General features: G+C 41.8%; 1 protein-coding gene across 17 annotated transcripts in view; it reads right to left on the minus strand.

The window, feature by feature from the left end:
- The window catches only part of hspg2 (heparan sulfate proteoglycan 2), a 200,218-nt gene that overhangs the window by 24,185 nt on the left and 155,559 nt on the right, over positions 1 to 20,474 (minus strand). For 15 of the 17 annotated variants that reach the window (XM_036988585.1, XM_036988594.1, XM_036988584.1 and 12 more), the window contains 12 exons: positions 17,285 to 17,344; positions 14,349 to 14,471; positions 13,984 to 14,139; positions 13,218 to 13,360; positions 10,107 to 10,184; positions 7,439 to 7,574; positions 7,050 to 7,210; positions 6,354 to 6,489; positions 5,751 to 5,894; positions 5,306 to 5,440; positions 4,949 to 5,130; positions 246 to 441 (listed from right to left, as the gene is read on the minus strand). In XM_036988585.1, the coding sequence (XP_036844480.1) occupies positions 246 to 441; positions 4,949 to 5,130; positions 5,306 to 5,440; positions 5,751 to 5,894; positions 6,354 to 6,489; positions 7,050 to 7,210; positions 7,439 to 7,574; positions 10,107 to 10,184; positions 13,218 to 13,360; positions 13,984 to 14,139; positions 14,349 to 14,471; positions 17,285 to 17,344 (1,650 nt within the window). The remainder of the gene's footprint in view (positions 1 to 245; positions 442 to 4,948; positions 5,131 to 5,305; positions 5,441 to 5,750; positions 5,895 to 6,353; positions 6,490 to 7,049; positions 7,211 to 7,438; positions 7,575 to 10,106; positions 10,185 to 13,217; positions 13,361 to 13,983; positions 14,140 to 14,348; positions 14,472 to 17,284; positions 17,345 to 20,474) is intronic. The other 2 variants (XM_036988589.1, XM_036988592.1) reach the window with 2 other exon arrangements.

Here is a 20,474-nt window from a genome sequence, read left to right on the forward strand (position 1 = left end):
AGGGAGGGAAATCACAATATCACTGTGTAAAAATGACTTAAGTGAATGTAAATTATTTGTAATGCCAGTTGTATGGTCTTAGCAAAGATGAGGTGTCTATGACATGAAGTTCCTCTCAACTCTCATTTGTAGGATGTATTGGATGTATGTCTCTGTAATAACAAGTATCAATACAATCAAAACCTGGGAACTCTGTTATCTTTGCTTTAATAATCGTTAGTGTAATTTGGAAGTGCATCAGTTACCGTGAGCATCACATCTCAGTGTGGTGGTCTGTCCCTCCACCACCACCATAAGGGGTTCTGGCACAGAGGCACGTGGCGAGGTGGGCACCTGGGCACCCCCTTCCACGATCACTTCCACCCTGGTCTCGGTGGTTCCCTCGTTGTTGCGGGCCGTGCACACGTAGGTGCCACTGTCTTCTGGACGGGCCACTAGGACCTGGGAGGGGAAGACCGTGTCGTGTCTTTTGGACTATCATTAATGTGAAGACTGTTATATTATCAAATAATTTCTCTAGGTGTAATTATTACGTGATTAAACTAATCTAATTAGTAAATTACTAAACATGAATTAATTAGGAAGCCGGTGCACCACGGGAAAATGTTGTTTAAAGAGTTACTATTTCCTGAATTTAACTCTCTTATTTTCATATCTTATTGATTACAGTCACTTATTCATGTATTACCTCATCAGTCTTATTCTGAATTGCCAATTGGCTTAATTATTTATTTACTAACTAACTAAATAATCACATAGAAGAACATAAACACACGCAGGATAGGTTATACATATAGAGCTGGCGGGATTTTCTATGCACCAGCAGAAGAGAGATGCTACGTCTGGTAAGACGAGGGGTGGGGGTGTGTGTCTTTTTGTCAATAACAGCTGGTGCGAGATGCCTAATATTAAAGAAGTCTTGAGGTATTGCTCGCCTGAGGTAGAGTACCTTATGATAAGCTGTAGACCACACTATCTACCTAGAGTGTTCTCATCTATATCACTCGTAGCCGTCTATTTACCACCACAGACCGATGCTGGCACTAAGACCACACTCAACCAACTCTATAAGGCCATAAGCAAACAATACAATTCTCATCCAGAAGTGAAACTCCTAGTGGCCGGGGACGTTAATGCAGGGAGACTTAACGTACCAAGTTTTTACCAGCATGTCACATGTGCAACCAGAGGAAAAAAAACTCTAGACCACCGTTACCCCACACACAGAGATGCATTCAAAGCTTTCCCCCACCCTTCATTTGGCAAATCTGACCATAATTATATCCTCCTGATTCCTGCTTACAAGCAAAAACTACAGCAGGAAGTACCAGTGACTCGCTCAATATGGAAGTGGTCAGATGACGCCAATGCTACGCTACAGAACTGTTTTGCTAGAACAGACTGGAATATGTTCTGGGATTCATCCAATGACATTGAGGAGTATACCACCTCAGTCATCGGCTTCATCAATAAGCGCATCAACGACATTGTCCCTACAGTGACCGCACGTACGTATCCCAACCAGAAGCCATGGAATACAGGCAACAGCTGCATCGAGCTAAAGGCTAGAGCTGCCACTTTCACGGAGCGGGACACTAATCTGGATGCTTATAAGAAATCCCGTTATTCCCTCAGACGAACCATCAAACAAGAAAAGCATCAATACAGGGTTAAGATTGAATCCTACTACACCGGCTCTGACGCTCGTCGGATGTGGCAGGGCTTGAAAACTATTACGGACTACAAAGGAAAAGGCAGACGCGAGCTGCCCAGTGATGTGAGCCTACCAGACGAGCTAAATACCTTTTATGCTCGCTTCGAGGCAAGCAACACTGAAGCATGCATGAGAGCACCAGCTTTCTGGATGACTGTGTGATAACGCTCTCGGTAGCTGACGTGAGTAAAACCTTTAAACAGGTCAACATTCATAATACTCACAGCATGCGAGGACCCATTGGCAAGTGTTTTCACTGACATTTTGAACCTCTCCCTGACTGAGTCTGTAGTACCTACATGTTTCAAGCAGATGATTGCCGCTCTGTACCACTCAGGTCGATAGCCATGAAGTGCTTTGAAAGGCTGGTCATGGCTCACATCAACAGCATCCTCCCGGTTACCCTAGACCCACTTCAATTCGCATACTGCCCTAACAGATCCACAGATGACGCAATCTCATTCACACTCCACACTGCCCTTTCCCACCTGGACAAAGGGAACACCTATGTGAGAATGTTGTTCATTGACTACAGCTAGGAGTTCAACACCATAGTGCCCACAAATCTCATCACTAAGCTAAGGACCCTGTGACTAAACACCTCCCTCTGCAACTGGATCCTGGACTTCCTGACAGGCCGCCCGCAGGTGGTAAGGGAAGGCAACAACACGTCTGCCACACTGATCCTCAACACTGGGGCCCCTCAGGGGTGTGTACTTAGTCCCCACCTGTACTCCCTGTTCACCCACGACTACGTGGCCAAACATGACTTCAACAACATCATTATGCTTGCTGACGACACAACAGTGGTGGGCCTGATCACCGACAACGATGAGGCAGCCTATAGGGTGGAGGTCAGAGAACTGGCAGTGTGGTGCCAGGAACACAACCTCTCCCTCAATGTGAGCAAGAGAAAGGAGCTGATTGTGGACTACAAAGGGGCTGTAGTGGAGCGGGTCGAGAGTTTCAAGTTCCTTGGTGTCCACATCACCAACGAACTATCATGGTCCTAACACACCAAGACAGTTGTGAAGACGGTACAACAAAACCTTTTCCCCCTCAGGAGACTGAAACGATTTGGCATAGGTCCCCAGACCCTCAAAAGGTTATGCGGCGGTACAATCGAGAGCATCCTGACCGGTTGCCTCACCGCCTGGTATCGCAACTGCTTGGCATCTGACTGCAAGGCACTACAGAGGGTAGTGCGTACGGCCCAGTACATCACTGGGGCCAAGCTTCCTGCCATCCAGGACCTATATAATAGGCGGTGTCAGAGGAAAGCCCATAAAGTTGTCAGAGATTCCAGTCACCCAAGTCATAGATTGTTTTCTCTGCTACTGCACGGCAAGAAGTACAGGAGCGCCAAGACTAAGACCAAAAGGCTCCTTAACCTTTTGTGACTAGGGGGCAGTATTTTCATTTTTGGAAAAATAATGTTCCCAAAGTAAACGGGCTATTTTGTCAGGACAAGATGCTAGAATATGCATACAATTGACATCTTAGGATAGAAAACACTCTAAAGTTTCCAAAACTGTAAAAATATTGTCTGTGAGTATAACAGAACTAATATTGCAGGCGAAAGCCTGAGAAAAATCCAATCAGGTAGGGACTCTTATTTAGAAAGCGTCCCCATTGAGCAGTGAATGAGATATCAACCAGATTCCTTTTTCTATGGCTTCCCTAATGTGTCTAGTGTCACAATACATAGTTTCAGAAAAATGAGCCTGAACGACAACATTGCGTCAGTGGTCAGCTGGAGGCTCTCAGAGTGTTTTATGCATAAAAGACAAATGCGGCCATTGTTTCTCTCTTTCCTACTAAGAAGCCACCTGTCCCGGTTGATATATTAGCGAAAAACACCTTGAGGATTGATTATAAAAATCGTTTGCCATGTTTCTGTCGATATTATGGATCTAATTTGGAATATTTTTCGGCGTTGTCGTGACTGCAGTTTCCGGTGGATTTCTCAACCAAACGTGAAGTACAAACGGAGGTGTTTCGGCTATACAAATAATCTTTATGGGATAAAATGAACATTTGCTGTTTAACTGGGAGTCTCGTGAGTGAAAACATCCGAAGCTCATCAAAGGTAAACGATTTAATTTGATTGCTTTTCTGATTTTCGTGACCAAGCTGCCTGCTGCCAGCTAGGCATAATTTTATGCTAGGCTATCGATAAACTTACACAAATGCTTGTCTTGCTTTGGCTGTAAAGCATAATTTCAAAATCTGAGATGACAGGGTGATTAACAATAGGCTAAGCTGTGTCTCAATATATTTCACTTGTGATTTCATGAATATTAATATTTTCTAGTAATATTGTTTTGTCTGTTGCGTTATGTTAATTAGTGTTAGTTGATGACAATTCTCCCGGATCCGGGAGAGGGAGTTCCAAGAGGTTTTAAGATTTCATATGAAAAACAATTCTCTCATTTAGAAGGCTAACATCACATTACATCTTCTCACTAATAGTTTTATATTTAATCATATATGTTTCCCCACATTTGGATGTGACCCTGACAGCTGGGAAATATATAAATTAAGGGATACTGTTATGTTGTCCTATCGTCTTTAGTTACATCACAAATTATTAACAAATTCGACAGGATTGTTCTTTAAATACCCCAGGACCATTCCAAATGTTTGGAATACAGAAATACTGTTGAATTATTCACCCTTTTGATGTTAAAGTTAGGCAAAGTCTCTCTCTGTGTCCCACAGTCACACATTCCAATCTCAATACTACAGACCCAGAAGCAGAGTATTTACGACGATCATAAAACTGTGGAGAGGGGGGGGGGGGGGGGGGCTATGATCCTCCCCCAAGGGCACGTCATGACAACAGCTTTACTGCATTTGCCCATCATAGAATAAATAGCACACCCTATGTAATATATCTTAGCACAAAAATGTATTACATCCTAACACTAGGGCTGGTTACTCATACACAGATTAAGCCTGGTTTTTAGAGCAAGAAGCACATTGAATTAAGAATCTAGGTTTAATCTTTGTTTAGAAAACCTTTATTCTCCCACATACATTTCACTTGTAATTTAGTAGACACTCTTATCCAGAGAAATTAGGGTTAAGTGCCTTGCTCAGATTTTTCACCTAGTCACCTAGTCGGAACCAACGACCTGTCAGTTACTGGCTCAAAGCTCTTAACCACTAGGCTACCTTTCGCCTGTACAGTACAAAAGCTCAGTAAAAATGAACACAGATCCAGTATAGTACCTGCATGACAGCGTTGGACTCCATGGGCACAGGACTACTCAGCATGGTCTTGCGGGCGTTGTCCAGCCTGTGCCATGTGACAGATGGCCGTGGCTCCCCGGAGGCCTGGCACTCCAGATTGATGGGTTCACCCACCTTGACTCGCACGGGCCCCTGAGGGGTGACATTCGCTACGGGAGACTCTGGAAGGAAGGATGACATCACCCAAATAAACAACCTTTCCTTTACCATGACAACCACCAAGGGGGGCCCTTAGTTCATCGACAGAGAGTAGCTGCTCATACTGAACCACACCATAAACATCAACAGCATATATGTGTGTGTGTATGTGTGTGTGTGTGTGTGACTACACCATACCTCTGACAATCAGAGAGACCAGGCTCTGGGTGATTCCAAACAAGTTGCTAGCCACACAGCGGTAGGTGCCCTGGTTGCTAGGGCGGGCATCAGTGATGATGAGGACAGAGCCGTAATGGTCAATCTTCACATTGTCTACAGAATGACAGGTTTTATAGGGAATATTTTAGTCTGTCAAGTACATCTCTAACAAGCAGCAACTGCGTGTGTTAAATTAAAAACGTAGCTAAAAATGAAAGAACAGTAATTGGATACAGACGATATGTTGTCATTACTGAATGTATTGCAGGTAGTTTGCGTGTGTGGATAATGACATGATTCTGACATCTGACAAGAATCGGACTAAATGCCTTTCTGCTGTATGGAATTGAATTGAATGATTCAGTATCCTCCAGTTGGAGAGTAACAGTGTAACAGTATGTGTGTGGGGGGGGAGGGGCCTCACCAGGAAGGGGCTGGTTGTTGGACAGTTTCCACTCCAGGCGAACGGGCTGGGCTCCACTGTAGACCCTACACTTGAAGCTGGCTGACTCTCCCTTTCGCACCGCTGCACTGTGGGGCTCAATGGAGATGATAGGGGTCTGCAGGCCTGCTCCAGGGAACACACACCACCACAAACATTACAACAGGACAATGTTTCCTCTGCTCACTCAAGTTCTAATCCTACACCATTTACAAGAGGGTGTACTGTAAGTACAAGATCATGATACTTTAGGTCTATGGCCTCCATTGGAAGCATTGGAATTTAGAAGCAAATACAAACCATGACAAACCAGAAACCCAGGAAGGTTTGAACCAGGATGAGATCATGGCACAGTGTGGAAAAGTAAAGCATACGCTCTTGAGGTCACTTTAAGGAGGGTTGGAATTAAACACAACTGGAAAAGTAATACTGTACATGACGAAAGGCCACAAAATAAATTACACAGATGTTCCTACTGCGTATACGTCGGACTGCTTCACCACCATCCCCAGTGATATCAGTAGAGAGGATAGTTCAAATGTCAAGCCAGTGGACTGTCACAGAGAGAATAGCTTGCTGACTTACGAGAGGAGGTGGCTGTGACTGAGACAGAGACTGAGGCCTGACGGACAGGTGTACCAGGCGCTGCTTCCGCACGACAGATATACTCCCCAGAGTCATCTGGGCTAGCAGAGAGGATACGCAGCTGGGTACCCAGAACCTGTTAGGCACAATGGGAATTATCCTGCTGAATATTCAGCTGAAATAAACAGTCTTCATTAAAGGGATAGTGCGACGTGTTGGCAATGATTCTACTTGGTTGATTCTATGATTCTATGATTCTACTTGATTCTACAATGGTTCTACTTCCCCAGAGTCAGATGAACTCATGGATACCATTTTTATGTCTCTGCTTTCAGTTTTAATGAAGTTGAAGGTCGTTTCTGATGCAATTTATAACTAGCGTTAGCACAATGACTGGAAGTCTGCAGAACCAACTAGCATGCTAGCTAGCAAAATGTCCCACTATCCCTTCAATAGATTTTTTCATAGAGATTTAACTAGCTGAGCATCCTAAACGGTAATGATACCATATCATCACGTGGCTACAGTACATTTACATGAACAGTTGGAAGCATTTGTATGTTAGAGGTAAGGTCCCAAAGTTCCTGGGTTTTCAGAAATCCATGTTGGGAACTTTGGAAAAACCAAAACCTGGGAATTTTGGTAAAGTTTCCAGAATTGTTCAACCCTAGTAAGAGAACATGTGTATATTCCAACCTGGTGATTGGCAGACAGGCGTCCACTAGACCTCCTCCAGGTGACAGCAGGTGGGGGGTTACCAGGGACAAAACAGTTAAGGTCCAGAGACTGTCCCTCCTGGACGTCAGCTATGGAGGGCTGGATGGTGATGGCTGATGAGATGGTGTCTCCTCCTATTGCTACACAACCACAAACACAGGACACAGACATTTACTAATGTTAAATTACTATCAACACACAGCGGCAGCAAGCTCTGGGGTACAATTACCTGGGTCATGCCCATTAAGGAGAAAACATTTTGAAACAGATTAAAACATTGACGTAATCTGAACTATCTTTCCAATTTATGTTGCAAAACTTTTTAAAACGAGTGCCCTACTGAACATGACCCTGGAGTGAACTCTCACCTCTATTGACAGTAACCTCGATGCGAGCCTCTGAGGACCCTATGGAGTTGGTTCCGACACACAGGTAGGTGCCAGAGTCAGAGGACTTGATGTTGGGGATGAGAAGGGTGCCAATGTCTGTACGCTCCATACGGGTCTAGAGAGGACACAGCAACAAGCATGGAGAGGGATGAAGAATATGTCACAATGGCCTTAGACACAATGCACCACTGTGGTACGAGCTACACGACAATGTGCATGACAATGATAATGCCTCTACCTAAACCCAATACAAAAACATCATACATACAGCAGATTTCTTACCTCTGGACCAACACCTACTGTTTAAACATTGTATAACCACTGTGTAAACCCACAAAGGTGCGAACAACAGACACACTTGATATCATTTCAAATCAATACCAACAAAAGCACAGCAGGGTGGATCTTCAGCATATACAGTATATAGCATTGTTAAATGGTGTGTGCGTTGTAACAATGTTTGTGTTATGATCATTAAAAATGGCTTTTCAGTTATTGCTGTGCTTTGCATTAAATAAAACAATAAAATCTAACCAATTCATCGTTGGTTGAAGAGAAAAGTAATGTTTAGGTATATCAACATTACTATAATGATTTCACAGTTAAAAATGTTAATTTGACAACAAATAATGATCACTATTGAAACAGTTACCAATGACATACAGTAGGTACACTACAGTAGGTAATCATACACTACAGTAGGATACACTACAGTAGTTGGTCATACACTACAGTAGGATACACTACAGTAGGTAGTCATAATCTACAGTAGGATACACTACAGTAGGGAACACTACAGTAGGTAGTCATAATCTACAGTAGCATACACTACAGTAGGGTACACTACAGTAGGATACACTACAGTAGTATAAACTGCAGTAGGTAGTCATACACTTCAGGAGGATACATTACAGTAGCATACAGTACAGTAGGCATAGTAGCACATGTTATTGTATACTTTTGTATACTTAAAATAATTGTTGTTGAGTTGTTAAAATGAATCAGTACAATGATGACAGGACTGGGAAACTGTTAGGGAATTGACATATTAGACATAGTGCTTTGAGCCAATACAATGCTTTCAAGCAATACTACAAAGCTCCTCTGTACAGTCTGAAATCCCTGGTAATGCATTACAGATGTTTATTCGTACTTACAACCACTCACTAAATCAAGGCTAAGCAACTACTTTACACTTGAACTATAATGGACAGAGTGGACCTTAATATAATTTACAACCTTACAACTATACAGTATTACAACCATCAACGTGAACAGTGGCCAGTGTTACAGCTGAGAATAGAGTACACCTAAAGACATTATTTAAAGGGGTGTGTCTAGACTCTAGAGAGAGAATTTAAAGGGGTGTGTCTGGAGAGAGAATTTAAAGGGGTGTGGCTGGGCTGGGTGGATTACAGTATCCTAAGGGTGGTGGTAGTGTGCCTTCCATCCGTGGACAAAGCTGCTTAGCTCCGGCCTAGTCAACCGTGAGGGCCTGGCTAAAGTGAGCAGTGGCTGAGGCAGAGCCGGCTCAATGTGTGTCTGAACCCATTCACAAGTTTTCAAAGCAACCCATTTGCTAAAGTACACAGAATTTCTGCGTGGCCGCACGGCAGAGCCTGAGTCCCCATGGGAAAAGCTGACACAACGCTGAAGCTGTCTGGGGCAGAACAAAACAGAGCCCTGAGCATCGGCTGGCGGAGGAGACATGAGGTACGGAGGGACTAACCCAAAGCCCCTCGAGGGGACAAGTGCCTGGCATGAGGAGACTATGTCCCAAATACCTAGCTACGCCCTGGGGCCTTGGCATGTACATACAGGAATAATAATAATGTGAGCAAAATGGTAAATAGTTGGTTTAGGAAACAAATATGTCAGGGATGATATGATGATGGTTAGGGCTGGGAATTGAGAGAGGCCTCACGATACGAGATTTTCACCATACTTAAGTGCCTATACCATATGTATTGCGATTCGATACTGCGATTTTATTGCGATTTGATGTTCCAAACATATTGCTCACTATATATCTGCCGCAGAGAGACAAGAGACAGCATGAAAAAACGAGTTTTGATCAGTCAGGGAAATAAAAGTGCTGAAAACATGTTGGGTCACTATTTAAAAAGCTATAGGATGAAAAACACCGGCCTATAGACAACTAGCCCTAGCTAATGCTACCTACAGTAGCCAAAACCTTTTTTACAAATCGATACCTGGAGCCAAATATAAATCCAAAATACTATTGTGACATGTATCAATTATATACATTTTTCCCCCCATCCCTAATGATGGTGGATAAATTAGAAAATGAAGGACATGGATGGATGGAACATTTATAAGACAAAAACAACAACTAAACCATGCCATAAGAAGAGCTTCACACCCGGCTTGCTATTGTTGTTGTTGATGATGTTTTTTTTACCAGTAATACTTAACTACTATTTCTCATGGAGACTTTGTGAGCAGCTATATGCTTGTAGTGAATTAATGGCAGTTACTGTGTGTGATGATGAATCAAATACACGTTTGATCATGCATTTAGTTGACAGTGTGTTTAGGCAAGGTCAGTAGAGGACAACAGGTGGGAAGTAAGAGACGAGACAGATAGATAGACAGACAGACGTAAAGACAGGACAGATGGACAGACCTGCAGCTCCTCAATACGTCTCTGTAACACATCGAGACTGTTGCTTTTAAACTGATGGAAACCGTGAGAAGGAATGGCCTGAGCAAAATGTCAAGGAAAAAAGGGTGGGAATAAAAAAAGGGAGGAAGGAAACACAAGAAGGGAAAAAACAATAAAGATTGGTCAAAATACTGTACACCAGAATTCACTTTTTCACCAACACAACCCTTTCAATAGCATGGTGAGATACCAGCACTAAATACTGTATAACAGGGATGTCAAACATATGGCTTGCAGGCCGGATCCGGCTCACGGGGGGGTCCAATCCGGCCCGCAGGTGGTTTGAGTAAAATAAATAAAATAAAACCAAATCCAAACTGTGTAGAAATGGTAATTGATCTATATTCATACAGTTTCTTGACTATCCAGCTTGCTAATAATCACTAGACAGTCAGTTTTTTCCAGAAACAATGGATAAAGGACCATTTTTGGCAAATTTGGACGGAAAGGAAATCTAACACATTTTGCAGAACTTGTTGAAGACTGAATGCGGACCCCGGGGGAAAGTGAGTTCGACACCCCTGCTGTATACAATACATACAGTGAGTGAGTTGAGAAAGTATTCATACCCCTTGACTTATTCCACATTCCTAAATTCGAAAAGGATTCAAATAATTTTTTGTTCTCCTATCTACACACAATACCCCATAATGACAAAGTGTTGGTTTTAATAATGTTTGCAAATGTATTGAAAATCAAATATATATCTTATTAACATAAGTATTCACACCCCTGAGTAAATACTTTGTAAAAGCACCTTGGGCAGCGATTACAGCTGTGAGTCTTTATGGGTAGGTCTATAAGAGCTTTTCACACCTGGATTGTAACATTTTTGCTCTGTCAAATTGGTTGCTGATCATAGCTTGCTATAGATTTTCAAGTAGATTTAAGTCAAAACTGTAACTCGGCCACTCAGGAATGATTCAATGTCATCTTAGTTAGCAACTCCAGTATATATTTGGCCTTGGCTAGACTGTAAACTCTCCTTCCAGACTCATATGAAACTTCTCCAATCCAAAATCAAATCTAGAATCGGCTTTCTATTCCGCAACAACGCCTCCTTCACTCACGCCGCCAAACTTACCCTAGTAAAACGGACTATCCTACCGATCCTCGACTTTGGCGATGTCATCTATAAAATAGCTTCCAATACTCTACTCAGCAAATTGGATGTAGTTTATCACAGTGCCATCCGTTTTGTTACCAAAGCGCCTTATACCACCCACCACAGCGACCTGTATGCTTTAGTTGGCTGGCCCTCGCTACATATTTGTCTCCAGACCCACTGGCTCCAGGTCATCTATAAGTCTATGCTAGGTAAAGCTCCGCCTTATCTCAGCTCACTGGTCACGATAACAACACCCACCCGTAGCACACGCTCCAGTAGGTATATCTCACTGGTAACCCCCAAAGCCAACACCTCCTTTGGCCGCCTTTCCTTCCAGTTCTCTGCTGCCAGTGACTGGAACGAATTGCAAAAATCACTGAAGCTGGATACTTATATTTCCCTCACTAACTTTAAACATCAGCTATCTGAGCAGCTAACCGATCGCTGCAGCTGTACATAGCCCATCTGTAAATAGCCCACCCAATCTACCTACCTCATCCCCATATTGTTTTTATTTACTTTGCTGCTATTTTGCACACCAGTATCACTACTTACACACCATCATCTGCTCATCTATCACTCCAGTGTTAATCTGCTAAATTGCAATTACTTTGCTACTATGGCATATTTATTGCCTTACCTCCTCATGCCATTTGCACACACTGTACTTAGACTTTCTTTTTTTATATTGTGTTATTGACTGTACGCTTGTTTATTCCATGTGTAACTCTGTGTTGTTTCTGTCGCACTGCTTTGCTTTATCTTGGCCAGGTCGCAGTTGTAAATGAGAACTTGTTCTCAACTAGCTTACCTGGTTAAATAAAGGTGAAATAAAAATAAAATAAAAATTGTCCTGCTGAAAGATGAATTCATCTTCCAGTGTCTGCTGGAAAGCAGACTGAACCAGGTTTTCCTCTAGGATTTTGCCTGTGCTTAGCTCCATTCTGTTTCTTTTTTTATCCTGAATAACTCCCCAGTCCTTAACAATTAGAAGCATACCCATAACATAAAGCAGCCACCACTATGCTTGAAATTATGGAGAGTGGCACTCAGTAATGTGTTGTATTTTATTTTCCCCAAACATAATACTTTGTATTCAGGACAAAATGTGAATTGCTTTGACACATTTTTTTGCTGTATTACTTTAGTGCCTTGTTGCAAACAAGATGCATGTTTTGGAATATTTTTATTCTGTACAGGCTTCCTTCTTTTCATTCTGTCAATTAGGTTAGTAATGTGGAGGAACTACAATGTTGTTGATCCATCCTCAGCTTTCTCCTATCACAACCCTTAAACTCTGTAACTGTTTTAAAGTAACCATTGGCCTCATGGAGAAATCCCTGAGTGGTTTCCTTCCTCTCTGGCAACTGAGTTAGGAAGGACACCTGTATCTTTGTAACAACTGGGTGTATTAATACACCATCCAAAGTGTAATTAATATTCAACGTCTGTATTTTTACCCATCTACCAATACCCCATCTACCCTTTGTTGCAAGGCATTGAAAAACCTCCCTGGTCTTTGTGGTTGAATCTTTGTTTGAAATTCTCTGCTCAACTAAGGAACCTTCCAGATAATTGTATGTATGGGGTACAGAGATGAACTAGTCATTAAAAAATAATGTTAAACACTATTATTGCACACAGAGTGAGTTCATGCAAGTTATTATGTGACTTGTTAAGCAAATGTTTCCTCCTGAATTTATTTAGGTTTGCCATAACAAAGTGGTTGAATACTTATTGACTCAAGACATTGTAAACATTTTGAAAAATATAATTCCACTTTGACATTATGGGGTATTGTGTGTAAGCCAGTGACAAAGAAAAATCTATTTTAAATTCAGGATGTAACACCACAAAATCGAGGGCTATAAATACATTCTTTCTGAAGGCACTCTATGTAGCTACTCTTAAGATCAGTATATATCCTAGACAGAAAGTATCAGGTAGAAAGGACCACTGTTTACCTGCGGAGGAAGTTGTCCTCCCTGTTTCTTCCAGGTGAGTCCGGGGCTGGGCGTGCCTCCAGCCCTGCAGTACAGCCTCAGCGTCTCCCCCTCATGGATGTCCACTCTCTGGGGGCTCACCTGCACGTGGGGCAGGCTGGCACCTGAAGCATTTAAACACACAGGAAGAACACAGAATATGCCCAAATGAGGTCCCAACAAGACTGGTTGACAATATGGGTTGTCACTAGTTACCACAGCCACAAAGTCAAAATGGGCAATATTGTAAAAATTCATGAAAACAAAAATTTGCTTTTTGGTCTTAATTTAAAGTTAGGGTTAGGTATAAGGTTAGCAGTGAGGTTAAGGTTAAGGTTAGGTTTAAAACAGTCAAGCTGCAGAGGGGAGGACGGCTCATAATAATGTATAGAACGGAGCGAATGGAATGGCATCAAACACATGGAAAGTAATGGCTTCAGCCATTACTACGAGCCTGCCCTCCCCAATTAAGGTGCCTCCAACCTCCTGTGGTTTAAAATTATATTTTAAGAAGATAAATTGAAGAAGTAAATACTTTGTGGATGTGGTAACTAGTGGCGAACAACAATATTGGGCATATTCACAGTTGAGATAAGTACACACAACTCAGACCTCAGAGCATCCATAAATCCTTCATCGATCTCAATAGAAGACTTGCGCAACAACTTGAGTAAAGCGTGTAGATCTCAAGTAAAAATACCACCCCATGAACCTGTGACATTGGCCTGCTGTTGATGTTGAGACCCACTGTGTATGTAGAGGACAGCCCGTGCTGTGTGTTCTCCATGGGTGTTGAGGGCCTTGCAGATGTACTCCCCCTCATCCCCCCTCTCCACAGCAGGGATGGTTAGTACTCCTCCATGGACCACAGCATTGGGGCTCATTCTGTTACCAGGACCTCCACCTAGAAACACATAAGATTACCTTTGTCAGTTATGACATTATACAGTGTGAATGTATACTTCTATAAACAGCTATTCAAATACAAGATTATAACAGGGTGTTATACATGCAAATGAATGTGTTCCTAATTGACTTAGCCAGCAATTGACTAAACTAATTGACTGGCTTAGTTTATGCTGTAGGTGTACTGCTAGCTACAGCCTTCCTTACCGAACCACTCGATGGCAGGGGTAGGGTTGCCAGTCACAGTACAGCGGAACTCAGCGCGGCCTCCTTGCTGGATGGTCAGGACAGGTGGAGTGGCGGTAGCCACTGGCTCGGCCCCCTCGGCAGCTACAATAAGTCAGAGAACAGTTAAACAGACCCCAAAGTATGGGGCGTTTGTGTTCACAAAGGGCAGGGGCTTTTCTGCAGAAAGGGGCTTTAACATTTTGCGGGTATTAATGGCTAACAGACACAGGAGGTTGGTGGCACCTTAATTGGGGAGGACGAGCTTGTAGCAAGGGCTGGAGCGGAATAGGTGGAATGGTACCAAATACATCAAACGCATGGTTTCCATGTGTTTGATGCCATTCCATTTACTGCTACCAGACCAGTACTTTACAGAATCAAGTGACTTCAGTTTAGTGTACATGTTGGCTGTAGATCAGCAGGGCTGGGTCCTGACTCACTCAGGCCAAGACTGTGTCTATGTGTCAATGTTAATGAGGGAGGGCAGAGAGAGGGTGGCGGGACAGGGCTGGGTACGTGGCCTACGCCTAAAAATGACCCCTTGGCAGCCAGGGCCCTCTGTGCAGCCGACACAGATGAGAGGTGGCAGGTTTGCATTGGCAGGGCACATGGCTCTCTGGGCACAGCTCTCTGTGCCAGCTTGGCTGGCCGCTGATCCCCAGCCACATTGAATCCCATCTGATCCCAGGGCGACAGAGCAAAATAAAGCCCCCTTTCAGCGTCCAGGGTGGACTATAAGGCTATCTAAGCTCCGAGATAAGCCCTGGTCTGGGTCTGGGACTCACTGACCTGAGAGAGACTGACTATATTTCATCATCTTTGTTTTCTGAGAGGCTGGGCACTGACTAGTACACTTTCTCAAATTGATCTAATGATTTGTCTCAATATTGTCTGAACTGTGTGAAATTAGTAATGTAGAATAGAGAACTTCAGTAAGTAGGTGGTGAGGTTACAACAGGCCATTAAGTATACAGTATACCTTATTGAAACATTCACTGTGATGGACGGTTGAAGGATGATATCTGTCGAGGGGGAGGTGAGCATGATGAGAGGAATGGCAGATAGTTCTCCCCCTGGGCTCCAGAGAGCTAACAGCCATGATCGTGATGTGGTGTATGAGGCACAGCATGATGTTTGAAGCACACAATGACAGCTATTCCAGACCAGTGTGTGTCCCTGTGTGGGACTGTCAAGCAGAATGCAGATGGAGAAAGTGTGGGTGGTGTCTCCTCTGTGTTGAGTGCTGATTGGAAGAGAACAAGCTAACTACTCAAGTCTCGATAGAATAATAAGACAGAATGTCATATTTAGTATGTCATTTTCTCTCTAAATACATCAGATACTTGAGGTTATAACATACAGATGGAGATCTGATATCGGTCAGATGACTGTACTAAAATGTGCATTAGTTGTTGTCGTACACTAGTGTGGTGTTAAAAAAGTGAGTGTGAATGTTTTGTGCAGATGGAAAACCGGAGGGGACCTGAGATGATGACTCAACATTCGAGAGGAGCTTCCCACATGAATGAGCATGCACCTGCACCTGCACCAGTGGACCCATACCATAAGTAGCCAGACGAGCCAGGCAAGACCTAGTAATGCTCATGTACAATCTATTCTGTATTATCATAACTAAAGTCTAAATGGTGTCAAGAGTATTATGAACATATACAGTTGAAGTCGGAAGTTTACATACACCTTAGCTAAATACATTTAAACTCAGTTTTTCACAATTCCTGACATTTAATCCTAGTAAGAATGCCCTGTTTTTAGGTCAATTAGGATTACCAATATTTTAAGAATGTGAAATGACAGAATAATGAGAGAATGATTTATTTCAGCTTTTATTTCTTTCATCACATTCCCAGTGGGTCTGAAGTTTACATACACTCAATTAGTATTTGGTAGCATTGCCTTTAAATTGTTTAACTTGGGTCAAACGTTTCGGGTAGCCTTCCACAAGCTTCCCACAATAAGTTGGGTGAATTTTGTCCCGTTTCTCCTGACAGAGCTGGTGTAACTGAGTCAGGTTTATAGGCCTCCTTGCTCGCACACGCTTTTTCAGTTCTGCCCACATATTTTCTACAGGATTGAGATCAGTGCTTTATGATGGCCACTCCAATACCTTGACTTTGTTGTCCTTAAGCCATTTTGCCACAACTTTGGAAGTATGCTCATTGTCCATTTGGAAGACCCATTGACTAATGTTGCTTGGAGGTACATCTCCAATTGACTCAAATTATGTAAATTAGCCTATCAGAGGCTTCTAAAGCCATGACATAATTTTCTGGAATTTTCCAAGCTGTTTAAAGGCACAGTCAACTTCGTGTATGTAAACTTCTGACCCACTGGAATTTTGATACAGTGAATTATACGTGAAATATTCTGTCTGTAAACAATTGTTGGAAAAATGACTTGTGTCATGCACAAAGTAGATGTCCTAACCGACTTGCCAAGATATTTGTGGGGTGGTTGAAAAACAAGTTTTAATGACTCCAACCTAAGTGTATGTAAACTTCCGACTTCAACTGTATTATCATGATACTATGTCAACATATGTTATCAAGAGAATTGTCTATTCATATACTGTATGTTTGAGGAGACAAAATGCAGAGCAAGCAATAAGAATTGCATCTTTACATTTGAATGAATACCTCTGCAGATGCATTCTAACCTATAGTACGTTGATAGTTCAGTTAACCATATAACCATATAACCCTATAACCCTAGAACCTTATGTGAAGTGTGAACTGTATGTAATACCTATGGTTGATTGTACATGGGCATTACCAGACCACCACATCCATGCTGAAGGCAAAGGTAGATGAATGCATGCGTGACAGAGAGAGGGAGGAGCCCTCCAGGGATGAGGTGGAGGTGTGGTGGAGAGGTGTGGCCATGCCATGCCCACTTACGCTTTCTATGTCCTTCAAACATTTCATAGGCTGTGTAAAACGTCGGAGTCTGTGAGGCCTCTGGAAATGGGGAAAGGAGGAAGGAAGGACAGGACAGGACAGGCAAACTGACAGGTGAGTCTCCATGGCAATGATGGAACACTGGCATTGGAATCATCATCCAATGCACCTCCCACTGAGTCTGTGGCTCAATCAGTACTCAGAATGCTGTGGTCCATCCAAGTACTGCCTGGTGTTTCTTATGCCAGCGATTTCCAAAATGCACAAACCACAACAATACAACAGCGGAATGATCGGCAAGGAACATAACATAACTTGAACGCAATAGGCGCCACCTTTCCCATCATGTATTCAAAGTATTCACATCGTTTCTCCAATTCAGATCAGGAAATATAATTGGGCTATTTAGAACACTAGCCCATGTCTTCAAAGAGCTCTGTCAATTTTCTGGGATTTAGAGACACGTGATATTGAGGTCCTCTGATCCAGACATTACATGCCATGCAGGCTAAAGAGTAAGAGGTGTATTTTTTATGATGGTCATAGATGGTGCTATTGCATTCATAGTTTTATATTCACAATCATCACATACTTACCCTTGGATACAATGTTAGTAATTGTGTGATTTCTGGGATATGGTTCTGTGGATACTGGTTAAGATTAAGGGCATATCACCTTGGAGATTGTGTCATTGTGTTCATACAACATACAGTGCTGTGTTTAAATATCTTCTCTTCTGTATAAAATGCGTTACTGATATGAACTCTGGTCATTTTCTGGTGTAACAGTGAATGTGTCTACTCAGCGAGAGAACCTTTGGATTTAAAGTCAACTAGTTCTACTTCACAAACATGCACAGAACACAATGAGACAAGAACACAACAATGAAAACGGTACAAACAAGCACAAAGAGAACTGAGAGCCACATACAGAGCATGCAGGTTAGTAGTTTTACAAACTAGTTGTAAAAACTTTACTTCCATTGATTGAACCATTCAATTTTTTTTTTTAACAGTTCTCAAGAATGGTTCTCTTTAATATTTTCAACCATATACAGCTTGTGGTTTAAACAATGGTGGGTTGGCTTATCCTTGACAAGTAGGTCATAGTGAAGAAGGGTCTGATAGTCATTAATGCCATTACATCAACACCAAATTAGTTGATTTACAATACATCCAAAATAAATTGTGTACGAAGGTCTGGTGCCTTGTACCCTGAGGGAGGTAATATCTTCTGTTCCATTGAAATCTCACTCCACATGACTCTGTCATATCTTTGGTCTCTATCACTACTTTAATCAAATTGATCTTTTTCACAAACATTTTCACAGTTAAGATAAATAAAATACAGTGTGATATTTGTATGTTACATCAGTTAGGTATTTCAATCTAATCAGTACATAGTGTAGTGTAAAGTACAATCTCTTTGAAACAGCACCTTTGGACATCTAGATGATTTAAATACAGTGTATAACAATAGTTATAAAAGTTTAAATGAAAAGTTCCAACTAAAATAACATAGTAGCATGATGAGGCATCTCAAACGGTCTGTGGATTGCGCATTCTGTCTCTATCGGCCCACTAGCGAGATTTGAATTGGCATATTTCAGCCAACGAATCTCTCTTTTGTCTCTTAATAAGATACAGTATATCAACAACAACAAAATATATTTAACAAATGTTTGATGACAAACATTTAAAACATAAAAATGCAAAGACAAAATATTGAAATTTATTATAAAATTTGATCTGTTCTCAAAATAAATGTAAACCATGCTTTTATCATGTAAGTAAATGGATGAGTACTGCCTGTTCTCTCAAATCAATTACTAGCCAAGAAACAAACTAATATATCGCTATATAAATCTAAGTATGCAGTTATTTAACTTTGATCAAATTTGATATATTATGTTTGGATAACATTTAGGTTTAAAAAAGTGAATCAATTAAAAAAACATGATTGGCCCTTGATTTTAAAAATATTAAAATGTTGAACTGCAATAAAAATGTTGATACAACACGTGTGCCATACGGTGATTTACGAAAGCCTTGAAATCAAACTAGTCTCAATGATCTTTCACATTTCAAGTCAAATCTTCAACACATTTCCTTTGAGTCTAATTAACACTTACTGGATAGTACGATGCAAAACAAGACGCCTTACAATTGGCAATGCAATGCCTTGGACCCTCTTACTACTCCCATCCAGATAACAGACAATAAAAGCAGCCATAGATAGATATACTATTAACCTAAAGTTTAAAGTTCAACCACAGGTATCTTCTGCTACAAGGCTGATAGCACCATTGTCAACATTAACATTCATCAAAACAATCAGGAAAGAAACAAAGGATCTGGTTTTTATACAGAGTGGGATTGCTTCTGTTCCTATGTGATCCTCACATCACCCTCGAGAGGGGGTTGAGATTGGGACTGTGATTGGGTAAGTAGACTCAGTACAGTCCTTTTTACTATACTGTAAGTACATTTATGCCTCGGTGGTGATAGGCTGAAGTCCTTTCTGAATGTTGGTACCTCCCAGTCAGTCACTAAGCACCTATCTTGTCATCCATGTACCTCATCAACCACTACAGCTCAAGGAGAAACCACCACCAGTCCCAGCCAGGGTTACAGACTTCAGGAAAGATACCAAATAACCAACACCCTGCTAGTAAGGAAATAGGCAGAAACTAGTGTAGAAGTGATTGAAAAGTTACCAGACCACCACCACCACCACTGATTACATTAACCCACAGTGAAGACAGCAACAGCTAGAGATCACAGATGGTAACAGACACCCAATCAAAGGATTGGTCAGTCATCACTGAGTATTAAACCAAGAAGTAACTAGAAAATAAATCAACTATATGCCACTGGGCAAGACAACCTTCTTTGATAAATCCATTGGGAGTAGTGACAGTGCATAGTAACTAAAACTACTTGAAACTCTTGAGTGGGCATTATCTTTGGGCTTTGGTAGCATTGAGGACTACTGTGTGCTATGATTTATTGGACAAACCATACACATATCTTACAATTATGGCCCTTTTAATTATTGTTCATAATAAAAATAATTATAATATCCACAAGCTGTACATTGCCCCTGGATCCATAAAGATTTTACACAGAGTAAGACGGACAAATCATTGTTAGAAAGACAGAGACACAAACATCAGAAATAGGGAAACAAG

This window comes from Oncorhynchus mykiss, chromosome 9 (genome assembly GCF_013265735.2).
Source record: "Oncorhynchus mykiss isolate Arlee chromosome 9, USDA_OmykA_1.1, whole genome shotgun sequence".
Lineage (NCBI taxonomy): Eukaryota > Metazoa > Chordata > Actinopteri > Salmoniformes > Salmonidae > Oncorhynchus > Oncorhynchus mykiss.